The sequence below is a fragment of the Macrobrachium rosenbergii genome, chromosome 56, assembly GCF_040412425.1.
Source record: "Macrobrachium rosenbergii isolate ZJJX-2024 chromosome 56, ASM4041242v1, whole genome shotgun sequence".
In the NCBI taxonomy this organism is placed as follows: domain Eukaryota; kingdom Metazoa; phylum Arthropoda; class Malacostraca; order Decapoda; family Palaemonidae; genus Macrobrachium; species Macrobrachium rosenbergii.
The window spans coordinates 5,743,981-5,770,754 of NC_089796.1; the positions used below are offsets into that span (position 1 = coordinate 5,743,981).

The 26,774-nt window shown below is 37.0% G+C and overlaps 1 protein-coding gene across 2 annotated transcripts in view; it reads right to left on the bottom strand.

Moving 5' to 3' along the window:
• LOC136836703 (protein spinster-like) overlaps positions 1–26,774 on the bottom strand; it is a 96,425-nt gene that overhangs the window by 4,095 nt on the left and 65,556 nt on the right. For both annotated transcript variants that reach the window (XM_067101207.1, XM_067101208.1), the window contains exons 2-10: positions 11,470–11,666; positions 9,167–9,318; positions 8,736–8,969; positions 8,089–8,220; positions 7,372–7,461; positions 6,808–6,979; positions 6,542–6,640; positions 6,047–6,211; positions 4,325–4,442 (exon numbers count right to left, since the gene is read on the bottom strand). In XM_067101207.1, coding sequence (XP_066957308.1) covers positions 4,325–4,442; positions 6,047–6,211; positions 6,542–6,640; positions 6,808–6,979; positions 7,372–7,461; positions 8,089–8,220; positions 8,736–8,969; positions 9,167–9,318; positions 11,470–11,666 — 1,359 coding nt within the window. The remainder of the gene's footprint in view (positions 1–4,324; positions 4,443–6,046; positions 6,212–6,541; positions 6,641–6,807; positions 6,980–7,371; positions 7,462–8,088; positions 8,221–8,735; positions 8,970–9,166; positions 9,319–11,469; positions 11,667–26,774) is intronic.

A 26,774-nucleotide genomic window follows, 5' to 3' on the forward strand; every position in this document is an offset into this window, starting at 1 on the left:
CTGCACATTTAACTTATCAACAGCTAAGCTCTGCTTTAGAAATCTGAATAATTGGTCAAGGCCTAACTCCACAAACTTTCATACTAACTTGAGTCTGAATAAGGTTCTTCTGAATGGAAGAAGAAACCATTTCTAAGTTTTCTCAAGGCAAAGGCCATGAGAATGAATACTAAAAAAAAAAAGTTAGTTGTACCATTTAAAAATATTAACCTATCCTCAATCCTCATGTTTTACATATCTTTACCACAGTAAGGTACTTATTTTCCACACTAAATGAATACAAAAGTTCAACTAAATTATACACTTTTCAAAAATTATACTGCTGAGGTCAACATACAATCCAGTTTTTTCTAATTTACATTAATCATGTTCATCACTCAAACTTCATTCATACAAAAAACTTTGTTTTGGTTATTTTTGCAAGGGAAGGTAATCAAAAAGAGGGGTCAAAGGCAAAGGTCACAACTTGAGCAACAGATTACTTATTTTACCATGCAGCTTCACAATTTGCATATGGTATACTTGAGGCAGACAAAACAGTTTTTAATGAGGCCTTGATTTCCATTTTTATTTTTACACTTGAAAATATTTGTATGAATTGTTAAGAGTTATTAACTAATTGCCTACCATCCTGAGAGAAAAGGCAAACACTTGCATGTGCTGAGGCAGGAATTATGAGACAAATCCCAAAGACAAATCCCAACACAGTGGTCATAAATGTAAACGGCTCTCTAATTTGAGGAAATCGCTGTATCTTATTTACATATAAAATAATCGTACTAATGCGTCACCAAGGATACTGATCTAAGAGCAACATCATCTTCATGGCTTCTAGTCCATTTTACTTTTACATCAACTATTATCCAAAATTTTTGCCCCCCCTATTCTTCAAGTCTCAAATTATATCTTAGCTTGCAAAAACTAACACTCAAACTAGGATCTTCAACTACACCTGCTTTGTAAAATGAGGCATCTGATACCAAACAAGTCTCCTTAACAAAATTAATTTGCTTTTGTATAGTGAAGTCTGGCTACTAGTTTCTGAATGTGTTATGATTCAATATTAATTATGTATTTGTTTAATGAGACCACTGAGTCACCTTTAACTCAGAAAGGGTTCATCCAAAGGATCTGTTCTAAAATAAGGTGAAAACTTGAGTAAGTTAAAAAGGCTGAATGGCTAGGTAAGAAGAAATTAAGAACCAATGATACAACTGGGAGACTGAAGGAAGGTCAAAAAGAACCTTTAGCACCATCTACAGTGTGCCACATAAGGTACATTGCAAGTGGTACCCATTACCGGGTCCAAACCCCTTGAACTGCCATGTTTGCCTCCGAGAGATGAGCCTTTCAATTACAACAACTTCCTGTCCTTATCCTTCCTTAAGTAAGCATCCATGCATTGTAAGACTCCACCTCCATGAAATAACTGAAGCAGATAACATGGGAAAGTGGACATTCAATGTTGCTATACCTACATTCTTGCCTCAGGACTGATTATACAAGATAAAAATCAATATCAAAAAATTGACATCGAAAATTCAGATTAATTGAAGGCATTGACACAAGTGATATTTACAGCAATAGAGCCATTCATAATTTCTTGTGAATAATCATTTCAAAGTAGCTAAACCAAACCTCCTTATGGCTAGCCCTGCGAGAATTAAGATTCAAAATTAAGCAGCCTTAAAGCTCAACCAATTCACATAATTTAAATTCCCCATTACAAATCACAACCAACAATAATAGTAAACTTTGGTGGATACACTTGAATACAGTTCAGTATTAACATTTGCTCAATCTGCATTATACACGGTATTGGTCGTACAACAAATGGAAATTAAGGCTTGCAACAATACATAATGTTTTGGTACAAAAACACCCATGAAATTAGAGGTAAAGGCACCAGTACATGAAAGTTACAAAATCTTGTGTTCTAAAAAAAAAAAATGTTCTTTTACTGCAGGTAAATGAAAGATAAAAACATGTTGAGTGGCTTTTGGTAAAGAAATGCCAAGCCAGTTTATATGATCCTCATTCAAGCCCAAGTACAGTATTTAGTATTACCAACTTAAGGTCGCGGTCAAGGTTGCCCAAAGACCGTAAACCAACAGAAAGTGGCTTTTTATAATTATGCCATTCCATCTACCAGAAAAGTAAGTAAGGCAAATCCCAAAGACTGTACAATGGAACTTTTGGGAGCAAAAACCTCTCTCACTGTAGGATCAGTAGAAAAACAAGTCACAATCTTTGGCTTAACCCAAAATTTTGGGTAAAGCCATATAATCAAAGGTTCAACAGCTTTGAAAACCCTAAACCAACCTCGAGACAGGGGGACTAACTCCTCAAAATGGGATAAACATTTCAACTCTGTGAAGAAGGGAAGATGAAGCAAATGAGAAAAATTTAATAATGCAATACTTAGAAATTAATTGGTTCTGCACTTAAAATCAAATAACAGAGGTCTAAAAATAGTGCAAAAATTCTTCTTAATGCAAGAGTTAACTTTTCCATGTAAAAATTATTTTTTAATATACAAATGCTTACCAGAGAGCCAAACAAAGTACACAAATTGATGAAGCAAGATATTTACAGGTCATATTTCTACAGCTTTCACCTTAAGGCAACTTTTTACAGCATTTAGTAAGGGTAAAAATGCAAACATTTGTTACTAAAAATCACTCTGAGTTGGCAAAGGTAAGGAAAGGATACATAACTTGCATTTAATACAAATGAAAAATATTATACACCATCTTTCAAGGGTAATAAAATCTCTCAGAACCAACATATCAAGTAATCAGGGGCTTATTATCACTCTACAGAGACCAGCTGCTTTGTAATAGGAGCCAAATATTAGAAAAAGTATTGATTTTTGGAGTTCAGGTTTTAATCATAACAGAAGATTTGAGATCATCCTAACAAGGCTTAGGATTAGCCATACCCGCTTCACCCACAGTTATATTTTAGAGGCAGCCAGTGCCCATTTTGTGCTCACTGTGGTGGTCAGCTATCCACTGAACACATGCTGGGGCACTGTCCTAGATTTAATCGCCTTAGGGCAACATACTTATTAGCAGGGAAGACTGCTTTAGAAATTTTAAATGATGATGTTGAGGTAGATAACCTTATGGGTTATCTGAGAGAATCTGATCCTTTTAATATGATATAATTTAGTATATTTATTAAAGATTTGTCATATTTATTTTATACATTATTTTAAATATAAAATTTTTATATATTTTTTACGGTTTTTATCTATCATTCTTCATTTTTTATGTTCATATTTTAACACTGAATTTTACTAGTACAATATGTTATCATTCACCTTTTCATTATCAATCACATCATTAATTTATATATTTCATCTTCACTTCTGCGCTGTATAATCCTGATGGGTTCCGGCACTTGGTCTTGAAGACCTAAATTTCATAATCAATCAATCAAGTACTAAGGGCCAAAATACTACTGCTATTTTTCCTCCTCTAAATTTTGGCTACCTTTTTAACTAATTCTTAAAGGTCTGCACTATTACAAAACCTCAAAGCTGGCTCAAAAGGATTTATTAAATGAAGATAGAAAACTGGAAGTAGAAAAGAGAATTACACTCTTCATCAACCCAACCAAATAGGGAAAAGAATGAGTGAAAAGTAAACAGACAGAAATGCTGAAGGGATTTGCGATGGACAAAGCAAATAAAAAATTTATTTTACATCTTACTTGCACTATTGGGTTTGACTGTTAAAGGGAATACAACATTAAGGACTGCTGTCAAAAGCAACTAATCTTTTTGTCATCATTCACATCAACTTGGTGTGACATAACCGGAAACTGTTTCATTCACAGAGGCTACAAAGTCTAAACCAATTTTACACTCCTCTGATGGCTCATTTCAGTACATTATGTAACTTATATATCTACACATCTTTAATGCTAGACAAACTGTAAGTGAATGAGCAAACTATGTTGCTGAAAACTAACAGAACAAAAATACTAGATTTCTTTTAGTTTGCAGCATTTAATCTGAACAACTTAATTTTCAGCAGAACAGAAGAAATTAAATGTGAATCTGCTTGAAGCATAAAATTCAATCTGTACTGATATAAATCTCATTGAAATATGTATTAATCTGATGAAAATCAAAGAGGAGTAAGATTTTTAAAAACAATACTTAAGATTTCCCAACACTGGAGCAAAATTCAAATGTTTTACACTTAAGTAGATAATTACACTTGTCAAAGAGTATTCATAAAATAAACCTGTGCTCTCAACTGTGAGCTGCCATGCCAAGATGCATAAGGAAAAATTAAACAAAACCTAAACTCACCTGCTATGGTTCTGTCACATTCTTCTTTGTCGGCAGTAATGTAGCAGGCATTGATATAGAAGAATAACGCACCAAAAATGTTTACAACTGCGCAGAGATACATGGAATACTGCAATGACTGTTGAATGGTAAAAAAAAATTATATTTATTTGACAAAAGCTTAGAGTTTATACTAACATAACTGCTTCCTCCAGTCTAACTCAAATACTCAGGTATCAAGAACTAACATTTAAGGTGCATGAAAAAAAAAGGGAGAGGAAATACCTGAATAATTTTCTCATGTTAACTCATGAAAGTTTTTGACAAACTGCATTTTTCATGAGGGTAAACTTCCAAAAAGTGTCCAAATTTAGCAAGGAATTTCTAGTCTACATGCACAAAAGCCTGCTTCATCCAAAGCAGCCTCTCTTTATTTTCCCTTAGAAAGGTATAAACCGAAAGGTATAAACCATACTGCAGTCTCTTGGAACTTTTGTTCCAGTAAACACTAACTTCCCACAATATCCAAAGAACTAATATAACTTGAATAAATTATTCAAGGGAGTCTTGGTTTTAGTTTTCTATAAAAGAAAACTATTGTGCTGGCTTTGCCTGTCCGTCAGCACTTTATTCTTTCCACACTCTTTTCTGTCCGCCCTCAGATCTTAAAAACTACTTAGGCTAGAAGGCTGATAATGGGTATTTTGATCATCCACCCTCCAATCATCAAACATACCAAATTGCAGTCCTTGAGCCTCAGTAGTTTTTATTTTGTTTAAGGTTAAAGTCAGCCATGATCGTGCTTCTGGCAACATTATTATTCTTATCAAAAAAGTTTAACCAGATCACTAAGCTAACTATCAGCTCTCACAGGGCTGGCCCGAAGGATTTGGATGAAATGACAGGTCTAGGCTAGAAGCCTAGCACTGGGACCAAATAGGTCACTTGTTAGTGATGAATGAATGAAAATGAAATCAAAAACTGCAAAAAGGCGCACACTCACACAATAAATACATTTATACTCATGTTTCCATACATACTCACTAAAAAGGCACATTAAAATTCAAAATAAATTAAGAAAAATCTTAAAATTTACTAGTTTTAAAATTCATTAGACTGACTGATTGATTTTCTTATATTTTATCAATTAACTCACAGCTTCTCATGAACTTTAAAATGGGTATGACTGAAAACAAAGATTCCAACAAAATTTCTTTTATTGATCTATTTCAAAAGTTTTATGATTGCTGCAGGTTATATTTTGGATATTCACACAGTACATGCTTAACTGTTACCAACACTTTGCAATCTGGGCATTTGGGAGGAGGACCACATGGACTGTTCATTAAGTGTCCATGTGTCAATAAAGGATAGGCCACCACAGGGCCGTGGTCAAAGTTTCATGGGCCGCGGCTCATACAACATTACAAGAAAGATAGATCTATTTTCAGTGGCCTTGATTATACGCTGTAGCAGCTGTACAGAAAACTCAATTGCGCAGAAGAAACTTCGATGCATTTTTACTTGTTTGTTGTTACTTGTCAGTGGGCAAACTACTCTGCACTACAGTACTATTTTTTCTTAATCAGTGAGTTTCCCTGAATGAGTCCACGAGTTCATATGCACTTTTCATGACTACAATAAAAAAAATTTTAATTCCTGCTGTAACAGATTTTGTATGTATACTGAAAATTCAACAGATGTGAAGATAAGGAAAAAATTTTATTACAAAATTCAACCAACCTTAAATTTAACGTAGAGATCTTCAGGTTCTGGTTCAGGAGTGGTTGTAATTACACTCGTCTCATTGAACATATCATTCGAAAATATGGTACCCTCCAGCGGCGAAATGGTCGTCAGGAGAGTTTCGTTTCTTGGTGGAATTACAGGCTTGATTGCCTCTGCAACCTGAAGGAGGAATATTGTACCTCTAACAGTAATTTCTAAGCTAGGCATTTCAAGGGTTACAGCCATTATCACACCCAATAAACACTATGTCAAGATTAAAAAAATGTGGCTACTACCACTAACCTTGAACTCATCATATTAAAAGTACGGATAAACTCTATATCTACATCTTCTCAATATTCATAGTAGATCTGACACCTTCAAAGCTCTCTTAACTTGTACGTACATAAGTATCAAGAGCAGCAGCTACTGCAGTTTTTCTCAAAACAACTATATTTTCTTTACAAATAACTTAATTAGCCTTTGAACTCATTGCAGTACCATACTTACCACACCAATGAGGTAGGGACTCCCTGCATCCCCTAGAGCATGAGAGAAGAGAATCTGGAAGGCTTCTGCTGAAGACCTTCTGGTGGGGATGACAACATACTACAAAAAAAAAAAAAAAGTAAAGGACATGATTTCTGAAGACAGCATTCACATAAATATCAAACTTGGAATTTGTCATAAATAAATCACGTACTTTTAAATGATATCGAAGGCACAGTAAAAATTGCATTTTCTTTAAACATTACAAATTGCAGTTATGTCCTTACCAAAACGATGTCCGATACAACTGCCCAATTCATGTTGAGGAACAGTTGTCCGAAGAAAACAACTATGTAAGAGGCAATAGTGTTAATTTGGGCCAGATACATGGCACCTATTAGTAGAGGAAATGACATTAGGAGCCCAGTGCCACATACAACTGGATCTGCGAATGGAAACCTGTTGGAAGGAATACAAGGAACATATGTTAGAAACATAAAAATGCATAAAATGGGCTATACAGTACTTTGAAAGAAACATAAAAATGCATTAAATGGGCTATACAGTACTTTGAAAATAATTAGTGGCTGCATAAAATTCAATCCTCCAAAAAAAGGTAAGCAAGAATTCCCAATGTTCATCTTATCTTGCATCAAACATGTTGGTGTTGGATTCAAAATACTAAAGCCATTAACTTCCTTAAGCACTTGTAACATGAATACCAGTAGAGTATGGTATACTTCACCTCAAGAACAAGAATTCTACATTGAGAGGGGATATGGTATACCAGTCAATATGTATATCATCCATGGCATACAATGCACCCAAACGAACAGTACAACACAACTTACTTGGCTCGCAGCTTTTGGCCTGAAAATGATCCCAATGGAACACCAACAATACCAGCTGTCATGGCAATAGCTCCAAAGATGAAAGCGACGCTGCAAGAAAATATTAAGTGACTTATAAAATCAATAACATGCAAATTAATAACCCTTAAATCTAACTGGAATTAAGCTATGTTTATTGCCGGTAAAAACAGTATAACCTTGAAACATGGAATATTTACATATTAAGAAAATTAGATGTCGTGGAAAAACAGTATAACCTTGAAACATGGAATATTTACATATTAAGAAAATTAGATGTCGTGAATTCACTTCAACAAGTTATACATATATCCCAGTCTAACCATATGAAACTTATATTTTCAAAATCTGACTGCCTTGGGACTATCATTTGTAAAGAAGTGGGAGTATACTTAACAAAAATTTGCAAACTAATGGAAACCTTATAAATAAACAGACATATTACAAATTTCAAATTATGACAATTTTCCTTGAAAAGAAACTAAATAAAATCCAGAACCGCAACAAAAATATATACATTTCAGTAGATGTATTTAAAAAAAAAAAAAGTACTACAGTTTGAAGTGATCAAGCATATTTTTACAATAACCTACAACACTATAATGTTACAGTGTAGCCTTGTACTTAATTTTGTATCTTGGTATTGTATTTTAAATTAATAAAAATCCATGATTCATAAAAATTCCTCCAAACACTTACTCTGCAACGTTTGAATTGGGATTCTCTTGAATCTTGACCCCAAGTTCTGTGAAGAGAGGGCCCCACCAGGCCAGAGCTCCCGCCACAAAAGTAACACACGTGAAGGCTAGGGTTGACAGAATGAAACTCTTGCTGTTGGGTAAGGTTGAAACATAGGTGTCAATGTAAATCAAACTATTTGATCTTTGCAAAGGTCAAAAAGCTGTTTTAGCAACAGATAAGGGTGAAACTAAAAGTAGTTAATATAGACTACAGCATTAACAACTTAATGAAAACTTGGTTACACTGATACTCTTAAGAAAAACAGTGCAATGTGTCCAAGTTTCTTTTCATTACAGTACTGATATTGGAATGAGTTAATACTGGCCACACAACTCAAGAGTAATATGACTACCTCCAACAACGTTAAACAAAAAATACATGATCCTTTTCAAAATCTAAGCTACTCTTCCTTGGCACATAGTCCACTGCTTCACAGAATTTAACTGAAAACTGTCAAATATATTCTGAGTTATGTCGCTGAGAGAGAGACGAGCAATTAGATACTGGTGCACATAAAACTACTCTTGACTTCACAGACAGAGGTAATAATGCTTTTTCAAAAACCTTTGAAGAGACAAAATAAGACCAAAGACAGGCATCCTTACTTTGAGAAGAGGTATTTTAGATCACTCCAGAATGAAGTGGCCTGCAAGTGCTGACCTCCCTCACTTCCTCCTCTCTCCGGCTCCTCCATGAGGAAGATGATCAACACCAAAGCGAGAAGCCCCATGGCTGGAGTCACACGCAGACCGTACCGCCACGCTTCCGAGGGGACTGTGAGTGTGCCTGCAGCTGCTACAAGCTTCTTAACTTCAGCACCAATGATATATCCTAAACCACTGAGAGAGAAAAATGTTTTCCTGTTATTTTCTTACACAACTTATTACAGTAGCTTGCACAACACAAAATATAAGAAAATTACACACACAGTTAAAGCTAAGAATACAGGTCACAATAGCTTATATTCTAACTAATTTGTGTACTGCAAAGGCATAAATAAACAATAACAACTGAATTAGAGGAAAGCTTTACTTACCTTCCAACAGGAATTGCAAAGTAAAAAATGGTAAGCATCTTGGATCTGAGATCCTTGACGAAGAGATCAGAAATTATGGTCGGGGCAATGGTGGAGTAACTGGCTTCTCCAACCCCAACAAAACACCTAAATAGCAGGAATAATCCATAATTCTGAAATAGAAAAAATATCACTTAGAAGAAGAATGAAGAAATTTATAAACTTTCATAACTATTCTGAAAGTACAGGCAAAACCCAACATACTGAAGTATTGTTTGCAAATGCATACATTGAGAAGTCACTTTACATTTATTTTTTTTTTAATTTTTATTCTCTCCCTTCAATTCTCTTCACTTTTTCCTTTATACTATATACACACACATTCTATTCTTTGAAAACTTTCTTTAAAAGTTACTGATCTTTCAGTCTTTTTGTGTTATAATAATAATAATAATAATAATAATAACAAAGAATGTTTTTACAAGAACATATCACTGCAAGTACAATGACCATACTGGCCAAGAATGATTAGGCTTCAATTAAGAATTTATTTTTAAACAGAACAAACAATGTTTATTCATGAACAGTAAATTAGAATAAATTTAGTAGGCAGCCATTAGTGCCTAGTACTGTGCATAGAAAATACTGTAAAAAAATTAATTTATGAGTGAAAATCATATGAAAACTGAAAATATCTAATATACTGCATTTGCAACAGGAACCTACAGCACCACAGTACCCGCAATCTTTCACAAAAATGTACCCCGCCCTTGAAAAGTAAAAATCCCATACAAATTTGGGCAATGAACTCTCTTGTAATCACAGGAAGGAAAAAATATATACATAAAGTCAATCCAAACATTAACCATGAGATAACAATCTACATGTGAACTTTTCTAGAGGACTACTGTCGAGGGACCACTGTTGCTGATAGAGGACACGGCAGTACGTCACATCCCCCATTCACAGCGAGGGACTCAATGACACTAATGGCCCTTTAACAAGCACTAAGTAGCCAGTAAGCTGTACCCAGCAATAATGGATTGAGCCCCAGGATGCATATAAGGCTGCCCGAAGCATCTATTGACCATGGGATCGAAGCCCTTGGTAACAGGGCAGTCGGATGTGACCTGGCCATCAATCCCTCCTTGGATTGATAGTGGCATGGGCTTAACTAGATTCAAGTAGGGGAGGTAATGCATCTGCTGCTCAAAACAAACCACACACCGTCAAGTGGGTCTTCCTTTCAAGGGATGGTAAACATCGAGTGATTCTACCCTCAATAAAACTATTAAATATGAACCGCACTCGATGTCCCATTTATTTTCACGCGAGAGAGAGGAAGGTGTTAACTCTTGTTTTTAAATATTGCACTGCATTGTTCCTTTATTGGACAAAATGATAAAACATTCTGAATACTCCATCCACCAACGAAATCGTCTGTTCCAGAGCCATAATTCTTATTATCTATAAGAGCATGGTGTATGCACATACATACATACACTCATGCAGACGTGCCACAGGGATAAATGAAACACTTGGTATAAATCCCGACTGGTTTCACCTTCACTTTCCTAATACATCTTCAAGAGGACTGATACATCAGTGGAAACTTACAATATATATGCTAGTGGCAGCACAAAGGAAATACTGGTGGATAAAATATTCACACCTGATAAGTATAAAAACGAAAGAAGGAAGAGTGATCAACTCAACTGTCTGAGGTCTGTGCTTCATTTACAAATCTTGTTTATCTATATCGGTGGACTCACAACCTCTGCTGTAGGTCTAGTAAACTACTTTGCTTAAACCTAGATTTTTTTTTATATTTCTTTTGAAATAAACAGATGTGGGCTGATGCATCCTTGGCTGGTATTTATGTGCTTAAAAAATTAGTTCTTTTATAAAACTTGATTTTAAAATGCTGGTTTCCTATATATTATGATTAACGGTCCAACTGATGGCTTGATTATTTTCACACACACAATATATATATATCACAAATACTACGCCACAAATATCGCTTACTACTTAACTCCTATACCTTGGAATAACTTATACCGAAGGGGTATTATAATTAAAAAAGTGTTTCGTCCTAGAAGGATTCAAACCACTATCTGGTCTAGAAACAAGTAAAAACAAAACACACAAACATCAAGGTTTAAGAAACAACTAAGGAAAAAACACACACACAAACATAAAAATAAACGAATGAAGGAGCAAATACATACTAAACAAGACCTCGTAGCCAGCACCATCTAGCGACAAAAAAAGACGACACAGGTTAGGAAGAAAGGGGGGGGGGGCAATTTTCGGGAACCTACCGGCATGAAAGACCCTATGAGCGTGGCCAGGCACCAGAAGGAGATGCCGACGGCCATGAGGATCTTGCGGGAGAAGCGGTCACCCAGGTAACCGAATAATGGCGCCATGATCATGTACACCAGGACGAAGGCTGTCTGCAGGAGGCCGCTCTGGGATTCGGACATCTTGAAGGTGTCCTGGATGTCCAGCAGAACGCCTGGAAAGAGAGAAAGTACACTATAAACTCAACAATCAATTAATGGGTCTGGAAGAGAGAGTACACTATAAACTCAAACAATTAATTAATGGGTCTGGAAGAGAGAGTACACTACAAACTCAATTAATTAATGGGTCTGGAAGAGAGATTACACTATAAACTCAACAATTAATTAATGGGTCTGGAAGAGATAGGACACTATAAACTCAACAATTAATTAATGGGTCTGGAAGAGAGAGTGCACTATAAACTCAACAATTAAATAATGGGTCTGGAAGAGAGAGTACACTACAAACTCAACAGTTAATTAATGGGTAAGTTCATTTCTACAACGATTTTGCATTTATCCGAAAAAGTATATACATGTTAATGTCTGTGATTTATTACTGTAATTATACTATCGTATTTTTTGAGTTAAGTTCACTTGCACAATGCTTTTGCACTTATCTGCAGGAATATATGGCAATTTCTGCGATCTCTTACTGTAATTATCCTGACAAATTCCTATACATTACTTTCGAGTTTTTATTTTATATTATTATTATTATTATTATTATTAATATTATTATTATTATTATTCAAAAGATAAAGCGTATTTATATGAACAGGCCTACAAGGGCCACTGATTTGAAATTCAAGCTTCCAAAGAATAGAGAGTATATCTGAAAGAAGTTACAGAAGATAAGAAGCAATACAGAAAGAACAGATCAGTTATTAGAAAAGAAAGATAAATTAACACATCAATAAATAAACTTATTAATATGTAATGAAATTACTAAAAGTACAAGTTAAGTTTACCTTAGTTTAACCAGACCACTGAGCTGACTAACAGCTCTCGTAGGGCTGGCCCGAAGATTAGATCTATTTTACGTGGCTAAGAACCAACTGGTTACCTAGCAAGCAACTTATTGGGACCTACAACGTATTGTGGAATCCAAATCAGACTGTCATTATACCGAAATGAATTTCTATCACCAGAAATAAATTCCTCTACTTCTTCATTGGCCGGTCGAGAGAATCGAAGGTATACTTAACGCTGGGCCAGAATCAGAGTGCTAGCTGAGAACGGTACTCCACGTCCAATGAGGAACTACTAAAAGTACAAGGAGAAATGTTTTGGGGCAGTAATAAACTGCATCTTCGCTTGAGCGTTTCAGGTACAATAAATCTGTTAACTTTTATCATAATTATACTGACTAATTCTTATAACATTACTTTCGTGATTATAATAGCATCTGGAAGTGTAGCCGTTTAGTTTTAAACTCCCCAAAAATCTTGAACTTGCTGTACATTACTATAACTGCTAAATTTTATATTACGTTTATGTTATAAACATTCAGTTGTCCTAGTCCTAAATGCACACTAATGTCTGCTAACACTTTTAATATAAACATTCAGTTTTCCTAAATGCACATTAATGTCTGCGAAACACTTTTACTATAAACATTCAGTTTTCCTAAATGCACACTAATGTCTGCGAACACTTTTACTGTAAACATTCAGTTTTCCTAAATGCACACTAATGTCTGCTAACACTTTTACTATACACATTGTTTTCCTAAATGCACAATGTCTGCGAACACTTTTACCACAAACATTCAGTTTTCCTAAATGCACATTAATGTCTGCGAACACTTTCACTATAAAAAATACTGCACAATGCCTGTAAACACCAACAGTTAATTACTTCCCATCTTTCCAACACACGCTCTCATTCTTAGACCATGCGCTCAGTCTGTTACCTACTAAAGGTCTTTATCTTTGCCAGCCTAGTTCAGAATTTATACTCATTTATTATAATAAATATCACAAGGCACTTCATCGCATTACTTTCTAGTCCACCGCAACTGATTTTAATACTTTTGTACTGCATAAACAAAACCTGCTTGGGTACACACTACTCAGTCATCATTAGTCCGTTCCTCACGAACCAGTCAAACATAATCAAAAGGTTTATTTGTATTATACATGTTCGTAATTTCCCGTTAAAACATAACTCTTATGAAAAATACAGCGAGTTGAGAAGTATAAGTACACAAGGTGCAAATAATAGTTTCATGCTTTTTTTATGACATGCAGAACAATTTTCCGTGTGGTTGTTCAATCAATTACAAATAACAGTATATCACACAGAGACTTGGTCGAATAATTTACGACAAACGCTCAGAAAATTCATCCTCAATTCTTCAATACAGTATTGATTATTTTAAATAAAAAGCATTCAAGCAGTTCAGCACTTATTCCCTTAAATCTCATATGCATACACATGTAGTCTCTCGATTGCATCAACAGATCTCTCTTATTCTGTCAAAGAATCTTGAGAGAGACTCTTTCTTAAGCACCATCGTCCAAGAAAACTAGTCAATATTAGCGGAGAGAAGGAAATTCCAAGTCTAGACAACGGGATCCTTTGTAGGATCAACGGATCAAGTTCAAATGTAAATAGAAGCAGAATCACAAGCTATGAACTGCGAGCCAAATAAATTTTAAAAAATATATCACTGAAATTATAAAACATTAAAACATTTATTAGCACAGAAAATAATATATTAACTGGTCGCGGATCGTGATTGATTTATCACAGAAGAAACAATAACAGATCTTAATCGGAGAAAGTAAAATATTCGTTATCGTGGAAAGTGAAAGACAACACGTCTTAAGAAGTGATATAAAGAGTTGTTATCGTAGAAAGATAAGGATTCGTTATCGAAAAACGCGAGATACATTACAGGAAAAAGTGAAAAATGCTGCTGCTTCTAAAAGTGATGACTATTACTTCTCCACTATCACAAATATTAGTCCTATTTGTTATTGGCGTTATATTGCAAGGCTCTATAACCCCAATATCATCCAGCTGCAACTGTCACGAAGCTAAAATGAAAAGAGGCTCCCCTCCAAAAAAAAAAAAATTAAAATAAATAATGATTAATCAAAGGAGCGAAAGAAAAATGGTGAAAGGGCACCTTCTCTGCTCTAATGCCCAACAAGGATATTTCCAAGAAAGGTTTCAACTCGGCAACTACTCGGCCACGCTGTGATTTGGGACAGATGAAGGTTCAAGGCCCACGTAACCCGTAATTACACTTTGAATATAACACACTGAGGTCCAATCTACTCAAAAGTACTGAGGGGTACAGGAATTCAGAACCAATTTTCACGTTCAGAACCAAAGCTTTAGAAGTGTACGTTTAATTTTGTCACTGGTTTTGTTACAGTTTAAATCCTCAACTTAATCTTTAAACAGATGAAATAAGAACAAAACTTTGCAGTTATGAAATGAGAAAACACAGTGATAGAAAAAAGAAGGTTAGTATTTATGTGATAGGAATCTAAATAAAAAAATGTAAACAATACTAACAAACCATTACATTTATTTCATCAATAAATTACTTAAAACCAAAGAATCTAAACAAATGGTCTGGAATACCTCCCAGCAATTAATCTTCCCTTAACGAGTTCACTACGACCGTTACCACGACAGAATATCTCAAGTAACCCGAATAACTGCCCTACATAAACTTCAAGTCATAGTACATAGCTCTCGCCTGACCCTGAATCTCATTAAAGTACGTAATGCACTAACGTAAATATTTACAGTGGCTCAGAATCACTCGCTTGCCTCTCTTACAAGGACACAGAAACCTGTCTATTCCACCCATTTCTTTCTCTGATATGTGGTCAAATTCTACTCTCTCTCTCTCTCTCTCTCTCTCTCTCTCTCTCTCTCTCTCTCTCTCTCTTCTGGTCCTCACTCACATGTCCCTCGCGTCTTTGCCCGCGTGAGTCCAATTGTTTGTGCATGTGAGTGTTCTCATTGCTGCCCAAAGTGAATAAGTACAGAGGGCGCCCGTCCCAGCAACACCCATCGTACCCCTCCCCCCCCCCCCTTTAGAGAAAGAGAGAGGGACGCCCATATTCACACTGACGCCACTGGAGAAGTCTTGCAAGTGAAAAAAGGGAAGAAAAACGATGTCGCCTCTCTAGACGCTGACTCAATGGGGCAGTTTTCGTGCTTGTATCTTCAGGGGCGTTCCTTGCGTGCAAACGACCACATTCCGTCAGCCGAGGCGTTGACTTCTTTTCACTGCTTCTGAAGATACGGAAGTATGGTCAATTTTCTGGTGTGTTTTTCCTTATCTTTTCTTTTCATCTTCTCGGAAGTGACAGATGCACCTTTACGAATGAATGAAAAGCATTGATTGATGTGTTTCTGAAAAGCCAATTTATTACGACCAGAAAAAATGATGAAGTTTTCTATGTACGACAATAAAAATATTTAAATTATTTTTATTATGTGTTTACATTTTTTTATAGGGCGAAGCAAAATGTGTCGTAATAACTGAACCTCTGAGTTCAAAATCAACTTTCATGTTTCCTTTTCTCTCATCAATTAACCTTGGTTAATAAAATATTTCACATTGAGATTATACTATGAAATAATGCTAAAAAGAACAAAAAACTCTCACTGAAATATCTACAAAAGAAGTTTTAGAGCTATTCGTACTGCAAGGTGAGAAATTTTTAACAGAATAGAATCGTCGCCAATGATTTCGGGGAATAGCAAAAAACCAACATCATTAATATTTAAAATATTGATTTATTTCAAGAGAAGCGACAGTGTTGCTTCCAAGTTATGCAGGGTTTGTCAGGAAAGAATATGGAGTTAATAATAATAATAATAATAATAATAATAATAATAATAAACAGCGGTTTTAATCACAAATGGAAGGGTTAAGTAAAAACAGTTTCAGGTCATACCAATAAACACATTTTTTAAGATAAGGCTCTCCAATAAAAGGACTTATAAAATAATTAAATTCTCAAAAGAAAAACAAATACAGAGAGAGAGAGAGAGAGAGAGAGAGAGAGAGAGAGAGAGAGAGAGAGAGAGAGAGAGAGAAACACTAACATTAACGCCACCTGGAAATAAACAAAACAAACAAAAATTTTTAAAAATGGCCACGGAAGCATTTTATTTAGCAGAAGCGTGCAATGCCCCCGCGCCTGTTTACATATCCGGCCGAGCTCGTATGTGAATTTAAAACATCCCTCGCCCATCTCGTGAAGATAAATACATCCACTACCTCCTCTTTAAATGCATCTCACGCCCAAGGACACTGTTTTAAAAGGGAAAGCGACGCGCGGAAAAAAATATATAAATGACTTCTATTGAGGCAACACTTGTTGGACATTCGCGTGGCCAAGATACCGGTCCCAAAAGGATTCACAAAAGAGTCACCAATACGAGACCAATTAATTATTCCTGAACGGATTAAGGCTAACAGATGGGAAAATGGAGAGAGAGAGAGAGAGAGAGAGAGAGAGAGAGAGAGAGAGAGAGAGAGAGAGAGAGAGAGAGAGAGCAATCAATGATTCCTGAGAGAGAGAGAGCTATCGATGATTCCTGAACGGATTAAGAGTAACAGATGGGAAAAATGGAGAGAGAGAGAGAGAGAGAGAGAGAGAGAGAGAGAGAGAGAGAGAGAGAGATATCGATGATTCCTGAACGGATTAAGAGTAACAGATGGGAAAAATGGAGAGAGAGAGAGAGAGAGAGAGAGAGAGAGAGAGAGAGAGAGAGAGATTAGAGAGAGTAACATGATTCAGATGGGAACGGATTAAGAGTAACAGAGAGGGAAAATGGAAATAAGCCCTATGAGAGAGAGAGAAGATTTCAGCGTGAGAATCCAGATGTCTTGGGGCACTTCTTTACGAAGAAGTGGCGACAAAGCCTAACATTTAATAAAGTGGATAATACCTACTTGAAGTGGGTAAGTGGAAGGTGGCCGAAGAACGAAGTGGAATGGACAGGAATGAAAAAAAAGAAAATGGTGTGAGAGGGAAATCAGTTTAAAGTCGCTTTTGATGGGCGCCGGTGCTATAAAAACAAAGCTCTCAAAACTACGGCCTAAGAGGCTCAATGTTGTGCTAGAACAAGTACCCAAGTAACCGTGTAATATTAAAGGATTATATAAGTATATATGTAAAAGGGAAGGGTGTCTATTATGGTAATATTCTTTCGGGTTTCAGCAAGTATTATAGGATGAGGTTGCTAGCACCACAGATGTTCATGAGGCTTTGGGTGACTAATGCGTCTGACATTCCTTGGTCACCTATCTAGGTGCTGATCAGACTCAACACTGCTTAATACGCAGAAGTATACATCTGGTGTAAGATATAATACGCAAAACTATACTGTACACCCGGCCTAAATTTAGTTCCTGATCAGAATCGCACTTACAGAGAACAGACTTGTGAAGCCCCTGTTTAGTGATTTTTCTGACAAAATGCGATTTCTTGTATAATTAGGGTCATCTTTTCGTGAAACCTAAAAAGGCAATTGACAAATCATTCTCTCCTTTTCGACCAAATTTACTTAATAAAGTAAAAAAAAAATCACAATCACTTTCCCTTTCCCTCGCCAACAGGAATGTTACTCATAAAAAAATGAAACCTCAGACGCATCTTCTCTCTCTCTCTCTCTCTCTCTCTCTCTCTCTCTCTCTCTCTCTCTCTCTCTCTGTGGCACGTGCCCGCTGTTCTATTATTTCTCCGAAAGGATGCAGGTACCTCACTTTCCCTGTATTGGTTTTTGGCCACTTGACTTGTTCTCCCGTTATCTGTTTGTTTAGCTGTACTTTCCTTTGCACGTCAAGCCTCGTCCTTGAGTGTTTTCAATTCATCTTTCTTTTTTTTTATTTCGTTTTGAAACATTAGGGCTTTGCTCGTCGTATCATGGACGCAAGCAGTTCCGTCATATCATGGACGCAGGCAGTTCGTCATATCATGGACGCAGGCAGTTCGTCATATCATGGACGCAGGCAGTTCGTCATATCATGGGCGTAGGCAGTTCGTCATATCATGGATGCAGGCAGTTTCATATCATGGATGCAGGCAGTTCGTCAATCATGGACGAAGGCAGGTGTCATATCATTACGCAGGCAGTTAATATTCTTAGGCGGTTCGTCACATCACGGCGTTATAGGATGAGGTCACATCAGCACCAGGCAGTTCGTCACATCACGGACTAGGCAGTTCGTGACATCATGGACGTCTGGCAGTTCGTCACATCATGGACGTAGGCAGTTCGTCACATCATGGAGGTGCAGTTCGTCAGAATCAACACTGCTTAGGCACGCAGTCACATCATGGGCGTAGGCAGTTCGTCACATCACAAAACTAGGCAGTTACACATCATGGTCTAGGCATTTCGTTCACATCATCAGAATCGTCACATCACAGAGAACAGACATATCATGGACGCAGGCAGTTCGTCACATTTGGGCGAGGCAGTTCGTCACATCATGGCGAGGCAGTTCGTCACATCATGGACGCAGGCAGTTCGTCACATCATCGTAGGCAGTTGAAACATCAAAAGGCAATTGTCACATCAAAGGCAGTTCGTCACATCATGGACGCAGGCAAAGTTCGTCACATCAAAGTAAAAGCAAATCATCAATCAGGCTTTCCCACATCATGGACGCAGGCAGTTCGTCAATCAGGAAGTTCGTCACATCATGGACGCAAAAAGTTCGAAACATCATGGACGCAGGCAGTTCGTCACATCATGGACGCAGGCAGTTCGTCACATCATGGACGTAGGCAGTTCGTCACATCACGGACGTAGGCAGTTCGTCACATCATGGACGCAGGCAGTTCGTCACATCATGGACGTAGGCAGTTCGTCATATCATGGACGCAGGCAGTTCGTCACATCATGGACCAGGCAGTTCGTCATATCATGGGCGCAGGCAGTTCGTATCATGGACGTAGGCAGTTCGTCACATCACGGACGTAGGCAGTTCGTCATATCACGGACGTAGGCAGTTCGTCATATCATGGACGCAGGCAGTTCGTCACATCATGGACGTAGGCAGTTCCATCATGCAGTTCGTCATATTGGACGCAGGCAGTTCGTCACATCATTTTTTTAGGCAGTTCGTCACATCATGGACGCAGGCAGTTCGTCATATCATGGACGCAGGCAGTTCGTCATATCATGGACGCAGGCAGTTCGTCACATCATGGACGCAGGCAGTTCGTCACATCATGGACGCAAGCAGTTCGTCACATCATGGACGCAGGCAGTTCGTCATATCATGGACGCAGGCAGTTCGTCATATCATGGACGCAGGCAGTTCGTCACATCACGGACGTAGGCAGTTCGTCATATCACGGACGCAGGCAGTATTTAAGTCGGGATCACTAAGTGGGTCCTGATCGGGCTAAACTGGAAAGGGGGGGAGGGGTCTTTATCTTCACATAAATTTGATAATGAATTTCTGTCATATCACCGTGACATTTTGTTATTCGAAAATATAAAGCTACAAATTCCATTTACTATTCCATTCCCTCTACCCGGGACATATTCATTAAATGACATTTGTAGCTTAATGTTTGTGAATAAATGTGATAATATTAATGAAGCACTGTCCGTGCTCTGCCATTTACAATTACAGAGAACTAAAAGATGCCTTTAGGTAAAACGGGGACAACCGAATTATATTCCTTCAATTTTATGATTCCAATTTTAAATAGTTTCTACATGCCAAACTTCGGGAGAGAGCGAGAGATGCGATGCATCACACTGGCTACCACCATGGCTTCTAGTTGTCTCTCTACTTTTTATTTATTTTGGTGTTGTTAAGTAATGCGGCAAGTCTGCCAACATTTCAACCGTGGTGTTGCGTAATGCCCGAAAAAGATTTTTGTGCCAAGAACGACTACATGACCACTACACGTGGAGATCAGTGTCGTCCAGGCTATATCTTGCCATCTTAACTCCTGTATGTCTGTCTCCATAGTGACTCTTTCCTCTCTCGAAAATAAATGTGATTTAACGGCTTATTAGAGCGCATTACGTACAGAGTGCAAAGGTAGTTATGTGAGTAAAGAAAAACCAACAGGTGTTAGAAAGTAGGGGTCTTAGGTGTGTGTGTGTGTGTGTGTGTGTGTGTGTGTGTGTGTGTGTGTGTGTGTGTGTGTGTGTGTGTGTGTGTGAGAGAGAGAGAGAGAGAGAGAGAGAAACCGTTTTTAGGTGCTGCCCAGACACTGTAAAATTGTAAATAAATGAAAATTTAGCTATTAAGCCAAGCACTCGGGTGCAGTATCCGAGTGCTTGGCTTAACAGCCAAATTTTCATTTATTTACAATTTTACAGTGTCTGGGCAGCACCTAAAAACGGTTTCTCTCTCTCTCTCTCTCTCTCTCTCTCTCTCTCTCTCTCTCTCTCTCACACACACACAAACACACACACACAAACACACACACACAAACACACACACACACCCCAAGAGCCCACTTTCTAACACCTGTTGGTCTTTCGTAAGATCCCTACTCACATAACTACCTTTGCACTCTGTACAAAATGCGCTCTCATAAGCCATCAAATCAAGTATATTTTTAAGACAGACAGACAGACAGACAGGCAAGAGTTAGGGAGACGGCAAAAGACAGCCTGGACGACACTGATCTCCAATAGTGGTCATGTAGTCGTTCTTCAGCACTTGATTATGAGTGAAAAGAGGAAGTTGGAGTGGTTGGACAGCAAGATGGAGGAAAGGAAGTGGAAAGAGGGTAAAGGGTTACAAGGTGGGTGCAGCTAGGGGTCGAGGGTACACGGCAAATAACCTTTAGTAATGCCTACAGTGCACCTAACGCGGTGTACTGCAGGCATTACTTAAGGAATTTTGAAGCGTCCCTTAAGCCCCTAGCTGCAACCCCCTTTCATTCCTTTTACTGTACCTCCGTTCATTTCCTCTTTCTTCTATCTTACTTTCCACCCTCTTCTTACAATTGTTTCATAGTGCAACTGCGAGGCTTTCCTCCTGTTACACATTTCAAACCTTTTACTCTCAAATCCCCTTTTCAGCGCTGAATGACCTCATAGGTCCCAGGGCTTGGGCTTTTGGGCTAAATTCTATATTCCAATTCCAAAAGCCTATGGGGGATATTTGCCACGTTGAGGTCAGCCGTCGTCCAGCCCAGGGAAAATTTCTACCACCACATGCCCTACAGGGTATCAAAAACGTCTAGACCGTTACAACGCCGGGGCAAATGGCCAAGACAAACAAAACGAAACGACGCAAGCACGACAAGGCAAGAAGCAGCAAGACTTCTTCCTCATTCACGAAAGGGCACTCGAGGTGATGGAATAATGACGCCGGGCTGAATAAACTGAAATAAATCTATTGAAGTAAATTGGGAAGAAAGTCCCAAGACTCTCGAGAATGACACCCGCTGCTGGTGTGTCTCTGTGGGCAAGATGCGGGCATCTGGGCATTACAAGTTACATGGCAAAATGGGTTTAAGGTTTATCAGTTGCAGGGAAGTAAGCATTGTCAAAAAAGGGTATGTGATTAAAAGGTAACAAGGAGGGTTGCAGGTTGAAGGAAAGTTACAAGAAAGTTAGGTTACAAGGGTTACAAGTCAAAAGGTTCATGAGAGTTACAAGTCACGATGTTACAAGTAGCATTCCTATGACATTCCAGCATCCTGGTCACGTGAGAGAGAATATCACAACAGTTTTAACGCTTAGTACTTGAAAAACAGCACAAAAATAACGATTGGTACTTTAAAAACTTTGAAAATAACGCTTAACACTTCAACAACTTGAGAAAATATAACAGTGCTTAAACAACTCAAGAAAAATAACGCTTATCACTTAAACAACTTGAGAAAAAATAACGCTTAATACTTAAAGAACAAGAAAAATAACGCTTACCACTTAAATAACTTGAGAAAAAATAACGCTTATCACTTAAACAACTTTGTTTAGTACTTAAACAAGAAAAAATAACGCTTAGTACTTAAACGAGAAAAAATAACGCTTACCACTCTAATAACTTAGGAAAAAATAACGCTTAGTACTTCAACAAGAAAAAATAACGCTTACCACTCTAATAACTTAGGAAAAAATAACGCTTAGTACTTCAACAAGAAAAAATAACGCTTACCACTCTAATGACTTGAGGAAAAATAACGCTTAGAACCTAAATAACTTTAGAAAAAAAGACTTAACTAACTTAAGTACTCAAAATAACTTTGGACAAAAATAATATATCAAGACATAAGGAGCATCTTATTTTCAGTTTAACTACTACGATAATCAGAGCACCCTCTCTCTCTCTCTCTCTCTCTTGGCACTCCAAACAACTTCTTACTACCTTTGGCACTAGATGGAAATGGGACTCTGCCTGTGACAGTTAAACGCTTCAGTTCATAAATAGTTCACAAGGTCGCCTGAGAGAGAGAGAGAGAGAGAGAGAGAGAGAGAGAGAGAGAGAGAGAGAGAGAGAGAGAGTGTGTGTGTCTTGAGCCGTTTCCTGAAGCCACTCGACCTGCTTTCAACTCTTTTCTTTGCGACATTTTGCATGGCTCGATGGTCATTACTGGTATTTTTATTCTCGTCCTGAACAATTATCCATTGTCGAAACACCCAAGACGCAAAAGCTATATATGTACACACACACATATATCATATATATAATATATATATATAATATATATGTATATATATATATATATATATATATATGTATATATAGGCCTATGTCTGTATATATATTTATATAACACCAAGACGCAAAAGCTATATATGTACACACACACACATATATCATATATTATTATATATATATAATCATATAATATATATGTATATATAGGCCTATGTCTATATATATTTATATATATATAAATGTTATATATACTATATATATTATATATATAATTACTACATTTATATAAATATATAAATATATAAATATATAAATATATAATATGTATGAAAATAAAAAGGCCCATAAATCATTGTAGAAACGTTTCAACCATATATTTCGGGGCAAAGAAGGAAGTGCTCGAAATATATGGTCGAAACGTTCATACAGTGTTTTATGGGCCTTTTTTATCTTCATATGATACTGCTGTATTACAGTAAAAGACATTCATATGTATGTCTGTGTATATATAATTATATATATATATAAAGAAACTGTTAGTTCATTTTTTATGTCTAGCCTAAAACGGATACTAATTCTACCACCTTCGCCATAACAAATCCTGACCATCCATCTCATGAACTCCACACGAGATCTATTGTAATCAATAATGCAACATTTAGCTTTTGCCACTCTTGGTTCATAAAAAAAATAGAAGCGGCGACTACACGACAAAAAGTAATGTATTCTTTAATAATACATTACTATATTCTTTTTCGATGTATGCTATTACAAATCGATAACTTACTGCAGAGGTGGTACTTACTAGCTAACTGCTTGCTCTCTCTCTCTCTCTCTCTCTCTCTCTCTCTCTCTCTCTCTCTACGTCACTTGCAAATACTTCCATATATAAATACGTGGATAAAAACAGAGGTAAACATATTAATAAAAAAATCTTCAATCCCCTTTGCCGTGTACGCCACATCACATCACATCTTTCATCATATAAGAGAGAGAGAGAGAGAGAGAGAGAGAGAGAGAGAGAGAGAGAGACTTACAAACATCCAAAAGTAGTACGACAATTTGTTCGATACTAGCGAATGAAAAGGGTGGTGGCAGGAGTCGCTTTGAAACGCCAACCGGAAGTGACGTCACGGCCTCACAAGCTGATAACCGGTCGTAATTAAACGCACACATCTTGAAGTAACTTCAAACACCAGCCTTGGCGCAGTGACTTCAAAAGCAGCGGACTTAAATGATTCCTTTGCACGAGAAACACAGCGCTTCAAAATACTCATCACCCAATGACCAAGAATTGATAACTACAGTTTTACTCAACATTCAAATGTTTAGTGATAGGCCTATTTCATTTTCTAGTAGGTTTAACCTTATTCATAGAAATGGACATTTTAATCGCTGAAGTGCGGCCTGAAAGGTAATATCAATAAGATAAAGTAACATTTATCGTTAAGAAATGGGGTAAATTCATTCGCATTCATGAAAATGGATCAATATTTCTAACATTTCAGTTATATATATATATATATATATATATATATATATATATATATATATAGAGAGAGAGAGAGAGAGAGAGAGAGAGAGAGAGAGAGAGAGACTCGGTTTATTTCTGTAAGTCTAGAGGTCGAAGTGTCTTCCAAAGAGTGCTGTGAATGAATAAAAATCTAAGTGATGATCTTAAACTGTTCCACGCTTCTAATAGCCTTGTTTATTTAGGTAAAGGCGACAGCAAAAGACAGCATACAGGGACACACAAACGAACGTACAGAATCACGTACATAAAAAAAAATTAGGAAATAAAAAATTACAAACGACAAGGAAAGTCTAATAAGAAACTATGACGTCACAAGGTGCAACAACAACAACAAATAAGCAAAAACTCTCTAATGATAACTGAATATGAGATGTAAACACTTCACTGGGAGGTACATGGCTGATTTGAGAGAGAGAGAGAGAGAGAGAGAGAGAGAGAGAGAGAGAGAGAGAGAGAGAGAGAATGGGCGCAGCTGTGCTGTGGAGCACCTGTATTTTGTGCAACAGATATGAGGTGGGGGAGGGGTTAATTATAGTGAGTAGAGGGTTATAAATTAATTCTCGTATAGATGATAACAATAATAGTATTAGCAGTAGTAGTAGTAATAATAGTATTTGTAAAAGTAATACTAATGATTACGAAAGAATAACAATTATAAAAATTCAGTGTACGCTGTGACTTTGAAACAAGTAGAGCTGTTTAGACGGGCGTTGAGAGAGAGAGAGAGAGAGAGAGAGAGAGAGAGAGAGAGAGAGAGAGATCTACAACAACAGAGGCAACAGATCATTCCTTGTTAAGGGTAATCTTGGAGCACAGATCTAGGCCTAGCCACCAACCACGTGGTCGGCCAAGAGGGGGAAGCGAGTGTAAGGAAAGTTATGGTAAAAATGTTGGCAAAATTTTATATCTAATTAAAAAAAGGGGGAATGACGCTCCGAAACTGTATGTGGATTTTTATGATATAATATATATTTGTTCAGCAATTTGTGGTTTTTTAAAGTTTCAAAGTTCGATACTGATCTGTTACCATAATACATGATTCCAGGAAGCTGAGTAGTTATAACAAAAAGCGCGCACGCGCGCTTGTGTGTGTATGTGTGTGTTTTCATCCTTACTTTGGCAGGTATAGGACGAATGTATTATAATAAGAGTTTCCTTATTACATTTTAAACCACCACTACAGATGGTCTGGTGAAACTAAGATATACTTAACTTTTTTTTTTACAGATGATAAAATCAACCAATGAGCCACAAATAAGTTATTGTGATGACTTCAATTTTCTTCATGGTAATAAGCTAAGCAAGATGTTGCGTGGGTAGTGCTACCCACTGATCAACAGGGAAATGAAAAAAAAAAAAAAAAATATATATATATATATATATATATATATATATATATATATATATATATATAACTATGTGTGATAACAAGGGCCAGTGTGGAATTCTGACACACTGTCTTGCTTTGATTTAGGATAAGTTTACGGAAGTAAAAAAACTGTATTTTAAATTGGAGAATATAAAAGCTAAAGACGTCGACAGAAAAAAAAATGACTGAAAACTTTTGTAATAACACAAAAGTCAATAACAACAAACTGGAGACCACAAACCTCCGCCAAGGCTGAGCAATGACAACCCAAACCCTAGAACAAAACGGTCCATCATCAGTTTCTTACGGGAAAAATGGTCTTGTAACAGACCTTAGGAAAATGATACCAGCAGTAGTGTCAGACACGAAGAACCGAGTCAGTGACCATTTCTCTCAATTCGGAGGCCGATGGGATGGGAACATACATGCACTTATCTAGCTAAGACCCCAAAATGAAAAACTAGTTGCAAAAAGAAAGTAAGATTCTCTAATGTAATCATATTTTTTTTATGAGAGGACTGAGGTATACTTATTAAAATACAGTATTACATATCACCACTCATTCACTTGCATAGCATTAACAAACTAAAATAACTGAGAGAGAGAGAGAGAGAGAGAGAGAGAGAGAGAGAGAGAGAGAGAGAGAGAGAGAGAGAGAGAGAGGGTATGTTAATGAGCAAGAGCCCGTGCTGGCATAACGCCAGCTTGAGGATAAACAACAATAAGAGAGAGAGAGAGAGAGAGAG